This window comes from Coturnix japonica, chromosome 26 (genome assembly GCF_001577835.2).
Source record: "Coturnix japonica isolate 7356 chromosome 26, Coturnix japonica 2.1, whole genome shotgun sequence".
In the NCBI taxonomy this organism is placed as follows: Eukaryota; Metazoa; Chordata; class Aves; order Galliformes; family Phasianidae; genus Coturnix; species Coturnix japonica.
The window spans coordinates 1,839,360-1,856,215 of NC_029541.1; the positions used below are offsets into that span (position 1 = coordinate 1,839,360).

Genomic DNA, 16,856 nt, shown 5'->3' on the forward strand with positions numbered 1-16,856 from the left:
GTACGGTGGGTGCTGGGAGAACCCAACTGTGATGTTTTCCACTGACATGGCCACAAACGATGCTCCATGGGAAGGAAAAGACAAGGCAGGAGGAAAAGGGCTCTGATTTCTATTCTCTTGTCCTACCACACACTGATGCTGCAGGGAGAGATGAGGGCTCGGGCTGCTCAGCTGGGGAGCACCTTCCCCAGGGCTCAGTGGCTGTGGGCACAGTGGCACCATGGGCACAGTCGTGGTTTCATCCACAAGAAGGCACTGGATGGGTCCAGCCCAGTTATGGCTACGCCAAGCCAGAGAGCAAGCAGTGACAAACCTTGTTCCATGCCAGATTCCATGCTATGCCAACCCACTCCACCTTGTTTCCTTCATCTTCCTGCCAAGCCAAAGCCACCAGTGTAGCTCCATCACTACAAGAACCCTCCCGGAGATGGCTTTGTTAGGGTGGAAAATTCCTACAAGACACTGTGGGATGAGGTAGGAATTAATCGTGTTCTCACTTCCCAGGGAGATGCTCCATCACTGCAACCTTGCAAGATCATCCCTGGTCCAGGTCCTGCTGGCATGGGGAGGTGACAGGCACAGTGATGCTGGGCAGGACACGAGGTGCCATGCCCACACTGGGTGATGGCAGAGCTCTGCCTGCTGCCCTGCAGCATCCTCTCCATCACCTCGCTGCCGTATTTACTATTTCTTCCTCTCCCACCCCCTCTTTTGGGACTAGACAGACTTCCCTGTTTCTATGGTAACCCTCCCCCTCTCCCCTCATTTCTTCAAAGAGGTTTTCATTCGTTTCTTTAAAAAACTGCTATTTTTAGCCTCGGCATCCCCTGCTCCCCCTCCCCACCCTCTGCTCTCAGTATGTGCTTTCCTGAATGAGCAGCACCCACCTGGGCTGCCCTTGAGCTCCCATGAGGGCTACATGGCTGGGTCAGGAGCCACTTGGAAACATGGTCCAAATCCTGGCACCTCCCTCCATTTGTGCTTAATTCCTTTGGGGAGTATGAGGAAATGCAAGGAAAGACCCCAGGAACATCTGCAGTCCCCAGTGCTCTGAGCAGAAGCACAAGCAGAAGGAATTCAAGAATCTATCAAATAATGAATACTAACAGGGCCAGGTGGTGTTTAAATGATAACCTTAGTAATCCCATGGGTATGGGCAGTGCCCCCTGGCAGGAGGGAACCACATCTGACCAGGTGGAAGAGAATCCTTCCAGTTGCCAGCATCTGTTTGAAAGCTAAAAACTGATGTGTTAAATCTGAGGTCTCCTTAGGAAGAGGTGGTTTGGGGAGAGGGGAAATACCCTACAGGGACAGGGACATCAGGAGGGACCCATGGGTCTGAGTCCTGCTGTGGATTTGGTGTGAGCACATCACCCTCTGCCCATCAGTGTTCTTGTGCTGCTTTTCATGCAAGCACATGTTTGGGCTGATGCTATCCGTGCCACCTTCTGCATCTCAACCTTCGAGACATCCTGTTTTTCAAGGTTGCTGAAGCACCAGCCCAGTTAACCACACATCAACCGAAACTGACAGCTGGGAGCACCACAACCCTCAGGGGAACCAATGCAGAAAGGAACAAAACGAGGTCAGGGCCACCCAGCACCAGCACCAGAGCTCTGAGCATCCCACATGGGGTCTCCTCCTGCTGCTGGCTCTGACCAGAATCTGGTTTGCTCCCTGAGCAGCCACTGGGAGACAATTAGGAAGCAGTGGCACTGAAGATGGTGCAAAGGGATTTTGCTCACCAGCTCTGCTCATTCCCCACCGTGCACCTGCAGCCTCAGTGCTGGCAGCAAACCGAGAGAGAGATAGAAGCCAAACCAGCACAAAAGCAAGAAGCTGAGTGCTGTATTCCCAGGAACCTGCCCAAATGCAGAAATCAGAGGCAGGGGCAGAGATCAGGCCCTCAAGGAGAGCCCTGCGTTGCTCTGTGCAGACAGAGAGGCCAGTGGGGTCAGAGCAGATGATTTGTAGAACTTGAGGCTTCGAGGTTCTTTGTCATTGCTGAATTCCCAGTCTGATCCTACCAGGAGCGGGCATGGGGCCACTGCTCTGCTCCCAGCCCCAACCATCAGCTTGGAGTCTCGCATAGGGTTTAGGGATGCATTCTAAGGAAAAGGATTTGCAAATCCACCCAGCTCAAGAGCTCGGTCAGTGCTGCAATAAAACAATACCTTGCCTGCAGGGGCTATTGGGCCAATGGGATGCAACAGAACAGCACTTTTGCATTTGCAGTGCAAGCCACCCTAGCAACGGGTGCCCCACATGCTGCACCAGACCCAGCCTTCCCCACACTGGCTTGGCTTACATCACCCATCTTAAACTCTGGGTTTCATCTGTGCCACAGCTCTGCTCGCTTTATGGCCCCCAGCTGTGTTCCCCAGAGCAGAAACGTGCAGGTGATTGAAAAGCAAAAGGAACCAGAAAATTCTGCAGGTCTCCAATTGCTCTCACGCTGCCCAAGTGCAGACCAGTCCCAGCTGCTGCAGATTAAATGCAGCTTGTAGAGTCGTCATTTATTTTTCCATTCTCTCTCACTCTTCAATATTTTTTAGACAAGCCGTAACCTAAAAAAGCTCTGAGATTATTTGGCCAAGCTTGCTTTTGGGTGAAGCCCAAAGACGTGGTACAAAGCCAAGGGCAAGGTTTTCAGATGAACTTCAAGCCTCGCTTCTCAAGCTCTCCGCTTGCAATGAGGACAAGCAGTTCAGTGCCTCCACTTACATTGGCTTTGCCAAAGCATCACTGGTGACATCCCTCCTTGTGACACTCACAATAAGAATGCAAGGCTTTGCTCAGAGCAATTTTGGTCTACAAAATGAGTGCAGCTCTCCAGGTTGGTGGGGTGGATGGAAATGTGCACATTTTAGCCCAGGATTTTACTGCTTGGTTTTGTTCCTGAGAAATGCATTACATTCCACATTCTTTCACGCTGAAAAATGAGCAAGGAGTTCATAGAATCATAGAACGGCCTGGGTTGAAAAGGCCCACAAGGATCATCCGGTTCCAACCCCCTGTTATGTTCAGGGTCACCAACCATCAGCCCAGGCTGCCCAGAGACACATCCAGCCTGGCCTTGAATGCCTGCAGGGATGGGGCATCCACAGCCTCATTGGGCAACCTGTTCTAGATGTATTTCATACCCCAATCCTGTTATATTCTTGGTCCCCCAGCATCCCTCCTCTCCCATCTCACCGCCCCCCTCCATCACTATGGCACCACCAGAGTCGTGTTTCAGCCATTTTATTGATCTTTGCGTATGAAAGAACAGTTTTGAGTCCTAATGAAAAAAAAAAAAAAAAAAAAAAAAATTAAAAAAATAAGTTTGACATCAGGTAAAAAAAAAAGAAACCCACAAAACCAGAAAATAAGAACCCAAAAACCCACCCACCCGTGTGGAGCTGAATATGCAGCCCACAGCACAGTGGGGGTCACCAGGACGACGGGGATGTTTGTTGGAGCATCAAACCAGCACCGACAGAACAAATTGAAACTGGGGCAACACAGCTCACTGTGCAAACCAAAACCAAAAGGAAAGCAGTGCAACGAGGCTGAGCTTTGCATCTCCAGCCACAAATGGAGTTGTTTCTGCAGAGCCTGGCTGCTCCGGATTCGGCCTCTGTGCAGAGAAGGCCGCTGGGTTGTTGGGTTGGTGTGTTGGGTTTCGGGAGGCAGGATGTTGCTGTTGGAATATCCCTGTGTGTGTTGCTGCTGAGATAGTCCTGAGGACTTCTCATCACCAGCCAAAGCGCTGCCTGATGACATGGAAAGCAATGTTAACGTTACATCCAGCCAGGAAGAAATCGTGGAAACGAATTGCATAGTAAATGATGGGGAATGAAGAAATTAAGACCTCCTGTGGGAGAAGTGGGTGCTCGGTCAGGTTGTGGTGTTCCCCTCTTGCAAAGCTTTGGGACCTCAGGTCCTGAAGGAAGAGTCCCTTCCCCTTGGGAGGAGCTCAGTTTGGCCCTGGGAACACTCATCCCTCCATAACAACAACTTTCTGCCCTACGCACCAGGTTGGGTGTGTATGGGTTCATCTTTCAGACATCACTCTGTTGGTACCCAAACAAATGGCCAAGTCCCATTTCCCATATAACAGTGGCAGGATGGTAGCAAAGACACACTATTTTGACTGAGACTGCCCCATTTCAGGCACTGGGCCACAACTCCATGCCATTGCTACTTCTCCTCTTAATAGCACAAAGGCTCCGATATGTCAATGGCTTTTCTAGAGCTGGGTAAGTTGTCCTGCACCAAAACACTCTCTGGAATGGCACTGCTGCTGGTCTGGCCTTGCTGTCATCAGAGCAAAACAGCAGAGGAGGACAGCAGATCTCAGCCCATTCCTTTGGAAGATGCCATCCCAGTGCTGCCTACAGCACCCTGGGGCCCTGCCCTGCAAATCCACCCCATGGCAAAGCTCCCATTGCCATCAAGCACACTGACATGGGAAGGGAGGAGGGCTGCAGACAGCAGGAGGAGCTCAGACGTGTTTGGCGTCTCAAGCGCTGCACGACGCACACGGCTTCCTCAGCATCTCTGAGCGTGGCTTTGAAGGGCTATGAATAAAGATGAGCAGCCTGCAGTCGGATGATTATGGGAATAAATACACGCTATTTTTTGGGATCTTCTCTTGCTGTCAGCCATCATTAAATCTCTCTCTTTTTTTTTGTTTGTTTTTTAATCGACTGGATACATCTATAATTTGCCTTCCCTTGCCAAATCCAGCTCTCCCCTCAAAATGACATCTCTGAGTGGCTATCCTGGTATGATGGTTATCTATTAAACACACAGGGCTATATTCGGAGTCGTAGCAATGCAGACAATACACCAGACCGACAATTAAAGACTATCAAACTCTCGCTTATTTGGAGAAAGCACATTAACAATTAGCCGGGTCAGCAATCAAGCGAAAGAAATCCAACAGCATGGAGCACATGTGGGCTGAAAGGTGGTTTTGCTGCCAGAGCTGATATGTACAACACTGAGAACAGGTTGAAATTTGGTGATTTCCACGAGTTGGAGATGTCACAGAGTGATTGAACTGAGTCGGAAGGGACCCTTAGAGACCAACTGCTTATAATGGATGGGGACACTCAGGGTGTCCATGGGGGAGGTGAGGTTTGGGGAGCAGAGCTGCTGGCACCCATTGGGGGCATCAGTGCTTCAGAACCCAACAGAAGGGCTCTGCTCTTCCCATCCCATCCAACCCCAAGCAGAGAGATGCTTTAACACAGAGCTCACTGAAAATGGATGAGGCACAACCACGGTGGGCACACACATAGCTCATAAACAAAAAGTACCTCCGGGTAACAGTGAGAAAGAAAAATAACTTTAGTACTGATACATTCTATCCCCACTTTTAAGGGCTACTGTTTAATGTTCCAAAAGAAACTAAATTCAACACCTCCGGGACCAGGGTTTCCCAAGAGGAAATCAGCTCTCCTCCTGCCCACAGGGGGTGCTGGGGGTGTTGGGTCCCATCTCATGGGGTGCTGGGCTGTCTGCAGCCCCGACCCTCCTGCAGGCAGACAGTTGTTTGCCCCTGTAGGATCACTGCAGATTTATTTGTTTGATCCCTTTTGCACCCTCAGGACCGGGATATGTGCTGCAGGAAGGCTGCAAACCCATCATTTTGCAGATGTTTTGCAGGGCTGGATGTGACACAGAGCACATAGAGCCCTATGAGCTCCATCCATCGCAATGGGATGAGAGCACCATTGGGTTATTTGGGGCTTGCAGGGATGGAAATGGGCTCAGTCCTCACCCCCAAACACCAGACACCTTTTGGCATTCATTCCAGTGCTGGTGAGCTGCAGCCTGGCAGGAGGACACGGCTCCCATTGCAGGATGCAGGGAGGAACGCCTTTGGTGCAGCACATACCTATTTATAAAGAGCATAGACAGGAAAGCCAGAAAAATAGAACAGAGCTTGTTCAGTTCCTATGGCCAAAACCAGCCTGTGTCACTGGGAGCACTGAGAGCAACCCACGTGTCCCTGCTTCGCTCCCACCCCAAGCAGAACACTTGGACAGCCCAGCAGCGGCTCTGCTCAGCATTTCCCTTCTGATTGCTCAACCTTCCAAGAGTTTTTTATATAACAAGCAAACAAACAAACAAACCAAAAACCCCCCAAACCCTGAAATAACACCCATCCCATTTCCACCTCTGTCCTTTTTCTTTTGCTTTCCTTCCTGGCTTGGTGGTGTCTCATCACATTGCACAAAAACCTTCCATCCGTAATAATGCACTTGTGAGAAGACACAGACGAGGAGCAGGTCGGGGTGGGGAGCTCCATCCATCGGTGGGTGCCATCACCTTGATAGCTGTCTCATCCCCAAGCACGGTCCTGAAGCTCTCACACTGCAGCTTTTCTGCTCTCTGTTGGGCAGAGAAAAAGCAGCATTGGTGCACAGCCTGGCTTTGAAAACAAGCAGTGTGTTATTATGGTTTCAATGCAAAGTGGGGTGGATATCACATATTGGTCCCCTCGGATGACTCCAATCCCTGTTCCCCTGAAATGAAAAGGGAATGTTTGCTAATTAAAATCGCATCACAGACTGAATGCAAAGCAGCTGAAAAGAGCTAAAGCTAGGAAAATATTCATTAAGCATATTCCAGTTATTAACTATTAGCTTGCATTAATAGCAAGTTGCAAATCCAATCCAAAATAATTACCATGAAGAGAGTTTTCCTCATCACATATTTATCTTAGTCAAGCTGAGCTCCTGAAGACCTGAAACCACTGATATGGTATTAAGCAACTGGCTGAGCTGATTGCTGAGACCCAACCTGAGATCCAACCTCCATCATTCCCATTTCCCCCCTGAATGAACACCTCCCTGCATCCCACAGCTGGGAAATGGAGCACTGCTCTGCCCATCCACAGTGGGGCACAGCCCTGAGCTGTGGGGATGAGCACCAAATGGATCCCAAGTGCTGGCTCCTTGGTGCTGATGATTGGGTGAGAATTAGTAATGGAGAGCCTGGAGCCATCCCATACACCCAGATAGGAACCTCAGCACAGCATGGACTGATCGGATACAGTGCAATGGGCATCAGTGCAGACACAGCTCAGGTTTCTCAGCTCTTCTGGGTACCCCAATGCCTTTCCAAGTATTCCTATCTTTGTAGACAGAACCTCCAAACACTCAGCTTAATGATGTCATTATTCCACTGAATTCAGCCAGAACAGTAGTGGGAGTGAGGTCAGGAGCAAGCAGGAGATGTTGCTGCTCCGGCTCCTGAAGGGATGCAGATGTATCCAACAGAAACAGAGGATGTGAAGCAGCAGCCACAGAAATCAGAGGTTGTTCAGTTGGTGGAGCCAAAGGATTTGTGGCCAAGAGGTGGGAGTTGGCTGAGCAGCTCGAGAGACCGCGTGCACCGCATCTTCCTTGAGCTCTGGACCCAGGGGAAATCCAGGACTGGAAAACAGCTCCTGTTGAGCCAAGTCCTTAAGGGATAAACAAAGAGGACGGGTCTGTCTGCCTCCCTCTGATCCCCAAAAATATGTTGGAATGGCTGAGATTTTTCATACGGAATTGAAGTGAGGGATATAATTGATGACATACAATAAAGCTTTGGGGGAAATAGATTTTATCACATTAACCTGATGAGCTCTTCTTACTGAGCTGATAGAGGGATGTGCTGTCGTAATACGCTCCTGCAAATGAGCTGCACAGCACCTTGGTTATGAGAATGGAGCAACATATGCACAGAGATAGGATAAATGAGGCATGAGGGTGGGAATGCAAGTGTGAAGACTCACATCCCCCATCTGCAGCACAGGGAATCCCATCTCATGGACTGCAACCTGCACAGCATCCCCAGCTACAATGCAGCGCTCTCAGCTCCTTTCTTGCTACCACGGGGGCAGAGAACAAAACGCATCTTTCTGCAGACACAAAAATGCTTTGCAATGCACGCATTCGTCTTTTCCACGCTTCACTGCAGCCTTTGGGTGCTCATGAGAGCAAAACCCAGAGCAAAGGCACTGCTGCAGGAGCCCCGCTGCACCCCAGCGCTGAGCCACCACTGATCAAACCGTGACACAACCCAAAAGGATTTTCCATATCTGCTATGCAAGAGGCGAGCAAACAGCTGGTGCTGGTCAGCATCAACACAACGCCAAGTGCACTTTGCTGCCTGGAGAGCAGGAGCAGAGATAACCAGTGGCTGATGCAGTCATGCACATCCGCACCAAGTCTTCCCACACAGTACGTGTAAGGATGCTAAAAATGAAGTGCAACAAATGTGGAAGAGCAACAGACGTGACGGAGCTTCTCCGTGCTCAGAAAAGCATCTGAATTACGAGTAGTGAGGAAATGAATCACTGCAGAACCAACACTGAGCTGGGGGTCTTCATGTACAAAGATGGTTCCCTCTGTGCAGAGGTGAAGAGCAGCTGTAGGGAAGTATCTGAGCAGAGTGACAAGCTGAACGAGATAGGAGACAGGTTTTAATTTACTGGAGCATGTCTTGCTTCATAAGAAGGAGAAAACTGATGGTGCCCTGCAGGGACATCCGTGCGTGAAGGTTTCCCTGTCCTCCTGCAGAGCATCCTCAGCACTCCGCCAGTAATGAGACATGGATGGGTCCCTGCAATGTGTGCATATCAAAAGCAGCACCTTGTTCGCAGAGGGAAGGCAAACAGGGGCTCGTGGTGGATTTTCTCAGAGCATTTTTGGTTGTTTTGATGGCTCCAGCTGGAAGGGCAGCATGGGACCCCGCTCCCATCCTTCTTCCGCACAGAGGACGGTTCTCATGAGCAAAAAATGTGGCTTGCTCTCTGCTGCTGACAAACAGCAGGAGCACAGCAGCCCTGACGCCTTCCAGCACAGAGCAGCAAACACGCGTCCCGTCAGGAGGGATGAATATCGCATTGACGGAGGCAACATTACTCATTTTCCTGCTTGGGAAGCCAAGTATGGGAGAAAAAGCTCTGGGTTGTGCCTGGGGCTCTGTCCTATGAGCTGCAGAGCCCTCACTGGGGCAGCTCCACTGGGCTCCCCCCAGGAGCAAACATGCCCCGTGCAATGCAATGGCATCGCAGCTCCATGCCGTACCCTAAGAAAACCCTACATCAGAGCTCACCAAAATGCTGTTAAGCCCCATCCCCACTACCAGGGGAGTGATTCCCAGCACCAGGGGACACCCAAATGTCCCCAGAACCACAGCACCCAAATGTCCCCAGCTGCACTTTGCTGCCCAAAGAAGAAGACCCAGAGCAGAGCAGGGTGCAGAGAAGAACACCAGCTCCATGGCAGTGAAAGAATGCACAGGATTTGCTCTCCCATGGCATCCCATGATGTCCTCAAAACACCTCTTCCTCTACATCCACTGCCCACACACATGCCTTGGCACAAGGATGCCATTGCTGAGCTTTCCTTCCCCTACACAAAATGCATGAGACCGAAAGGTAGAACGCTGCCAGGTGCAATCCTACCTCATTCATTTGCACCACAGGTTTGCAGCCTGTTAAAGCATTTAAATATGGAGAAAGGCACTGCCTCACGTCGGGCTGGGATGTGCTTGCACGTAGATATGCATATTTTAAAAGCTTGGCAGGAAGAGGGCTCCAAACTACACAATTAAACAGATTTCATGCAGAATGCCCTCCGCACACACAAACCACCATCAGAACCCCATGCTCTGCTGTGCCGGGACACCCCTTAGTGATGGGTGAGGGCTCCTTCCCTTCTGCTGAGGAAGCTGCTGCTCTGCCCTTCATCCCCACTAAACTGTTCCTAAATTGGGGATGAAAAACAAGCAGCAGCTTCCTTTGTCCCTTTGTCAAGGGATGGAACAGAAACAATTGCCTAAAGAAATCTGACCCTGCAGGAGGAAAGGGACACCCCAGCCCTGCTCCGTGACCCCAGAGCAGGACAGATCCCATCTACCTGAAGGGCATGTGCTGTGCTGGGGAGCAATGGAGCTTTTTGGAGGAATCCAGGCCAAAAGAGTGTAAATAAACAGGAGAAAAAAAGTGAGAAAAGCATCAAGCAGAAAGGGCAGGTTGGGGGGGGGTTCCTGTGTCAAAGGTGATGCACCCATGGGGAGACAGAGACCATAGGGCACCCTAAAAGCCACCAGCAGCCCAGGGTGACACCTGCTTTGAGACAAGCTTACAGCCCGGTGTGCTCTGCTGCGCCCAGAGCAACAGCACCAACACCACGGTTTGATGCGCACTGCAAGGCAGCAGAGGAACACACAACGGATGGAAGCTGCAAGGCAGCAAAGGAACACACATGGAAGGAAGCTGTAAGGCAGCACAGGGCGCTCCATCCCTGCAGGCTGCCACGGAGCTGTCTGGCAGCACTTTGCATCTCCTGGCAGGATGCGCCCGGCGGAGCTGTCAGACCACGGAGCAAACGGCACCCAGCGAAACTGACAGCACCGAGGGAAGGAGCAGACAGAAATGGGGCAGAGCACAGCAGGGATATCCCCGTTTTTCTGCTCCCTCTCCCATTTCTGTGCGTGCCTTCAGCTCTTTGACGTTTTTCAGCGGTGCCATTCAGTGCTGAAAAACTACGGCGGATGATTCGGCTTCTTTAGCACCTCTGTGATAAAGAGCTTTTTGCTGTCAGCAAAATGTGTTTGAAGCTATTCTGCCCCCACCGAATGAGGAGGGGAAGCAGCCAGGAAAGCAAACTAACGAGCGGTGTGGTTTCTTGCTTATTTAAGTGGCACAGAAACTAAGAAGCCTGCGCTGCTGTTTCCAGGCACACGTGTGGTTTCCATCCGTGCAGCTGCCACAGCAAAAATATCACAATAAAACTCAGCGAGGAGGGGGTTGAGCTCCCACTGCCCTGAGCTCCAACCCTTCTTTTAGGATGGGGCATGCAGAAAAGCTTTGATAGCCATCAGAAGGGAAAGCTCGCAGCCGGCTGTGACAGCTCAGCCTGCTGGCGAAGGTGCCTTGGGGTTCCCTGCTGCCCCGTGCTCTGGGATGCTGTCAGGGTGAGGGGCTGTCAGCTCTGTGTGGTTGCAGATCATCGCCCTCACCATGGTTGGGGTAGATTCTCTGCTGGGGAAACTGCTGCAGCTCCAATAAAGCCGTCAGATGCCATTAGTGAAGAAGCTGCTCGGATGTTTCCTGTTGGTTTGGAGTGTTTTATTCACTGGTTGGGGTGCTGGGGCTGAAGGGCAGCGTGATGTGACACAAACTGTCCCAATCCTTTTAAAGCCTGAGGGAATTCCCAGCAAAATTCCCAATTCCAGCATGGTCAAAAACCTCCCTTCCATCCCCTCAGGAAACACACAACTCAGCCAGGTTGGGCTCCAGGTGTCCTTTGTCTTTGCTGGCATTCCTGTGCACTCCTCACCTGACAGATCATTTTGTTCTTACCCCAAAGCCAACTGGGACACAACACAGCCCCACCAGCCCCACTGTGGACCAACCCAAAGCACCAAAACACTGACACAACTCTCATTTTTTGCACAGTTTTGGACAGATCCCTGCACAGAACAGCACAGCTTTACCCCAGCACTGCTCACCCAGAGCTCAGTGTGCAGCAAAGTGAGAAGCACAAAGAATCAGAGGATGCTGCCTTCCCATGACACCCAAAGTGCACAAAAAACACACCAAGGGGAGCTGGAAAACGACACCATGCAGAAGGAAACACGAGGTTTGTTCCAAAAAGCAATGATGCAAAAGAAAACCTCTCCCCCCCTTGCAAAGCTCACCTGATCCCATCAGATGTCCTGCAGCCCCCGGTGTGCACAGAAGGATGAAGGAGGCACATTTTCCCTGGCGACTTTGGGCTTACATTGCATTCTTGCTCTTTCTAGCTCTGCATTTGTCCCCATGGTTTCCAAAGGCTGCTGAGCTTTCATGGCTGAGCTTTCATTTCTGCCCTTGGAGGACACTTTGGGGTTTTGCTCCAGGTGAGGTGAAGGCGGTCCTTTCTCCACTCATATTTGCAGGCTCCCAAATCTCACCGCCAAGGTGTGAACTCCTTTGAGAGGGAGAGGGGGATGTGGGGAGTGCTTATTGCCTACGGGTGGGTGTTTGGCTGCGGGGATGGGCTGCAGGATGGGGCACGGATGGGGGTGCAGGATGGGATCCCCGTGCGGTACAGAGCCATGGGGTGGTGGGGCTGGAACCATCTGGAAGGGCTTTGGAGGGAAGGGTGAGGGCCGAGGGGGGGATGGGAGAAGGGATGCCATGACAACCTTTTGGGGTTTCCCAGGAAACCAGGGTGGCCATAGCAACTGCATCACTCCGGTCCGAATTAGTGACTTCCGCTGGAAGGCGTGCTCACCACTTTAATCTCCTTGCCATAAGCAGCTGCATCTCTCCCAGACGCGGTGGAAAAGGTGGAAACATCCCTTTGTCTGCAGCTCGGCAGCTCGGAATCACAGCCCTCATGCAGCCACCCCATCCCGCTCTGCCCAACACAGCACACGGACCCACAGACCCTGCGCTGGGTGAAATCATGCCCAGGGCTGCAAGGGAAGGGTGGAAAATAAGAGGGTTGGGTTTTAGTTTGAACCGATTGCATTCGGCTTCTGATCAGACAAGAATGATCTATAGGGGGAGAAAAGGGGATCTGCGGTGCGTCCCTAAGGGAACACCACCTCCCAGCACTGAGCGCTGTGTAACAACGTGGTAACGGGGACTGTGCGAAATGAAAGGGTTGTTTCCTCCCAGCCCCCTTCCAGAGCTCGGCAACATGTTTTCCTCATCTCCCCACCCAATCCGGGGCCGTTAATCCAACAAGTGAGCTTATGAGATGGAAGGGAAATGGGCTCCGCACCGCCTGCAGGGAAGGGGGGAGCAAACCAGGAGCAAAGCGAGACGTCCCCAAAAGCCAGGAAACAAAGGCAGCCCCGCAACACGTTGCAGAACAGACACCTGCTCCAGCGGTGCCATTTGTCTTCGTTCTCCTCCTCCGTCCCCATCGACCGTCCTCTTTTCTTTGGAGAAGATTAAATCCCTTTCGGATCTTTAGAAAGGAAACAAAAAAACCCCAAAAGATCTACAAAAATAAACGTATAAAAAACAAGGGCGCAGACAGACGGACGATGGTGCATGTTCCACACAACACCAAGTACACACGGTCACTTTTGCATCATTGTTATTATTATTATTCTTTTTTAACCACGTCCTCAGCTTTCGCCGCCGCTCTGTGTTTATTAAACATCCGTAAAGATCTTTTTGATGTTCACACAGTTGGGATTGTTTGTGGTTGTGCAGTTGCCTGTCTTAAAGGCAGCCTGTTTGAATGCACTGTGGTTGATTCCCCCCTCCTCTATCACCATGTACTCAGATTTGCTGAGGGTGGAATTGCTGCGTGCCTTCCTCATCTCTTCAGTAGACGAAAGGTGCTGGCAGCTCCCGACATGCATGTACTGGGCTTGCTCCTCACCTTCTGTCTCCCGGTGGTAGAAATAGTTGAAATTGGAGACTATGACAGGCACGGGCAGGGCGATGGTCAGCACCCCCGCGATGGCACACAAGGAGCCCACGATCTTGCCCCCAATTGTCATGGGGTACATGTCCCCATAGCCCACAGTGGTCATGGTCACCACAGCCCACCAGAAAGCATCAGGGATGCTGGTGAAATGAGACTCAGGGTCATCAGCCTCAGCAAAGTAGACAGCACTGGAGAAGAGGATCACCCCAATGAAGAGGAAGAAGATGAGGAGACCTAGCTCCCTCATGCTTGCTTTGAGTGTCTGACCCAGGATCTGCAGCCCCTTGGAGTGCCGGGACAGCTTGAAGATCCGGAAGACCCGCACCAAGCGGATGACTCGGAGGATGGCCAAGGACATGGCTTGCTGGCCATTGCCTTGCCTCTCAGCCATCTCAGTGCCCAGGGTGATGAAGTAGGGGATGATGGCCACAATGTCAATGATGTTCATGATGTTCTTGGAGAAGGTGGCCTTGCTGGGGCAGGCAAAGAAACGCACCAGCAGCTCAAAGGAGAACCAGATGATGCACAGTGTCTCCACCACAAAGAAAGGGTCTGTGAAGGACGACACCATGGAAACGGCCGAGGACGAGGAATTGGTGAAGACATCAGGTGGGAGAGGGCCACCACCCGTCCCAAAGGTCCCCCCGGTTCCCTCATAGTCGTGGTCATCTCTGAACTCAGGCAGAGTCTCCAGGCAGAAGATGACGATGGAGATCAAGATGACTAAGACGGAGACAATGGCGATGGCCCGGGCTGAGCTGGAACTCTCAGGGTACTCAAAGATGAGCCAGACCTGGCGCTGAAACTCGTTGTGGGGAAGGGGCTTGTCCTCTTCTCTGATGAAACCCTCATCCTCCCGGAAGCGCTCCATGGCCTCCTTCCCCAGCTGGTAGAAACGGATCTCTTCGGAGAAGATATCAATGGGGACATTGACGGGTCGTCGGATGCGCCCTCCCGACTGGTAGTAATAGAGGATGGCGTCGAAGCTGGGCCGGTTCCGGTCGAAAAAATACTCGTTGCGCAGGGGGTCGAAGTACCGCATCCTTTTGCGGGGGTCCCCCAGCAGCGTCTCGGGGAACTGCGCCAACGTTTTGAGCTGAGTCTCGAAGCGCAGCCCCGAGATGTTGATCACCACCCGCTCGCAGCACTCGTGCTCTCCGCTGACCTCCGTGGTGTGCCCTGCGGGACCGGCGGCGGGCGGCGCGGGGTGCTCGTAGCGTTCCCCCCCCAGCAATGGGTGCGGATGCTGCGGTTCCTCCGGCAAAGGGTCCCCGGAGCCCCCCACCACCGTCATGCTGCCTTCCTCCGCCTCCTCGCCCTCTTCCTCCTCGTGGCCGGGGAGCGGCTGCGGGGCGCCGGGGGGCGGCTGCTCGGTGTAGCCCAGGTTGTGGTGGCTGCTGCTGGGGGGCCGGCCGGCGGAGGAGGCGGCAGGAGAGTGCAGCAAGCTCCGGCGCTCGTCCATAAAGGTGTGGGGAGGAAGGGGGAAAGGGTGAGAGGAGCGGCGAGGCGGCGGTCGGAGCCTCTTCTTCCTCCTCTTCCTCCTCCTCGGGGCGGAGAGGGAGAAGCAGCCGCCCCGCTCCCGGCTGCCGCGGCTCTGAGCGGCGCCGGGCTGCGCTCAAAAAGTCCGCCCCCAGCGCTGGCACCGCCTCGCCCCGCCGCTACCCGAACCCACCCCCCCCGGCTCCGCCCGGCTCGGGGACCCCCGGAGCCCCCGGAGCGGCTCGAGCTGTGCCCGGGGTGCGGGGTGACTGCGGGCGGGGAACAGCCGGCGGCTGCTGGGGCTGAGAGCGGCGGGGGGAGTCCTGCAAGGCAGGGCGTGTGTGTGTGTGTATGTGTGTGTGTGTCTATGTATGTGCACATACACGTGTGTTTGCACGCCTATGTGCATGCATGTGTGCATATGTGGATGCTTGTGTGCATGCATGTGCATTCATGTGTGTATGTTCATGTGTGTGCACATAAGCCAGTGTGCATGAGTGTGCATGAGTGCACGTGTTCATGTGTGTGTCTTGAGTGTGCGTGTGCAACCCCACAGCAAAATCAATGGAGAAGAGAAGCTGGCTCAGCCCTCAGTACAGGCAGTCGCAGTCTTTCCTGCAAGGAAGCTGGAAGGCTTTTCTCAATCAGTCTTTTCAGACAAATAGTTCACTTTTGGTCAAACAGGACTTTGTTTTTCCTGCAGAAAGCCTTCCCTGCAGGATCCCAATGCTGGCAATCACTCCATCCCCACAAGACTTGCACAGAGGGGTAACCCAAGGGCAACCCTCCCCTCAATAGGTCCCAAACCCTATTGGTCACTCTCCAGGAGCACTCCTATCCTCAGCCATGAGCCATGAGGCTCTGGGAACTCAGGGGGTTCCTGGCTGGGGAAGGAGCCTGACCACATTGACCACATGGGTCAGGGATGTGTTAAGGGCATCCCAATCCCATCCCACCCCGACAGCCCCACTGCAGAGGAGGTGAAATCCTCACCATCAGCCCCGCTGCAGCTCCTTGCTGCTGTTATTTTTAACCAGCACAGCCTCCAGAAGGTAGGGAGAGGGGGAAAAAAAAAGCAGATGAAAAGATCAAACTTATTTATACTTGAAATTAGAAACAAGCTGTACAAAATATACAAACCTATGGGGGAAAACAGCAATAAATATTGCTGTAGGAGCCGAGCCCAAACTGTAAATGGGAACAGATCTGAGCTAGCCCAGCTTCCCTTCCTCATTTTGCTGATAGAGCTGGTAGGGGGCAAAATAACCCCAAACCTTCTGCCCCCAAAAGTGGTGGAGGTGCCCAGAAGGAGGGACCCACCATAGAGAACTGCTCTATGCTGCGGCTGAGGCCACTACACTTGTTGCTGCAGCAGCAACAGGGGACACCCATCTCCAGGCCGTGGCACCTTGCCCTGCATGGATTTATGTTCTTATGGTCACCTCCATCCTTAGCTTCACGTCCTGCTCGTGGCTGCACATCACCCATGATGAGGGAGTCGGGCAACAGGAGTCCAGCTTCTCCCTCTCATCATTTCTACTGTAACTAACAGCAGAAGAACCCAACACTCAGCACCTCCCACCTATCCCAACCTGGACAGAGTGAGAACCAAACATCATTCACACTTGGTTGCTCAAAGGCTGCAAAACACTCCTGGAAATGACAGTTCACATCCAAAATCTGAGCTCTGCTCTCTATGGGTTTCATGATCATACAACAGAGCATCATCTGCTCCCTCCATACATGTGTGTAGCACTTACTTAAGGACTTGTCTGGCTCATCTCTTTCCTCTGCTAGGATTTCTGCCAGTAAATCACTGTCATCTGGTCGAAGGCAAACAAACAAGGCTGCTTCGTACTATAAACATTTATTGATGACAAAAGGCTCGAGGCAACAAGGCGTAACTTCCATAACTGCAACAGTTTACTCCAGCTCTCAGTCGGGGGGGGGGGA

At 52.4% G+C, this 16,856-nt stretch overlaps 1 protein-coding gene across 1 annotated transcript; it reads right to left on the reverse strand.

The window, feature by feature from the left end:
- Positions 1–3,227: 3,227 nt before the first annotated feature.
- On the reverse strand, positions 3,228–15,057 carry LOC107324742 (potassium voltage-gated channel subfamily A member 3-like). Its single transcript, XM_015885066.2, has 2 exons — positions 11,692–15,057; positions 3,228–6,384 (listed from the first exon to the last, which is right to left on the reverse strand). Exon 1 carries the CDS (start codon positions 14,884–14,886, stop codon positions 13,144–13,146), a length of 1,743 nt encoding a protein of 580 aa, XP_015740552.1. The 5' UTR covers positions 14,887–15,057; the 3' UTR covers positions 3,228–6,384; positions 11,692–13,143.
- Between the last annotated feature and the right edge of the window lie 1,799 nt (positions 15,058–16,856).

Bases quoted from the DNA above. Each gene is read 5' to 3' on its own strand.
- LOC107324742 (XM_015885066.2), bottom strand. From the start codon at position 14,886: ATGGACGAGCGCCGGAGCTTGCTGCACTCTCCTGCCGCCTCCTCCGCC.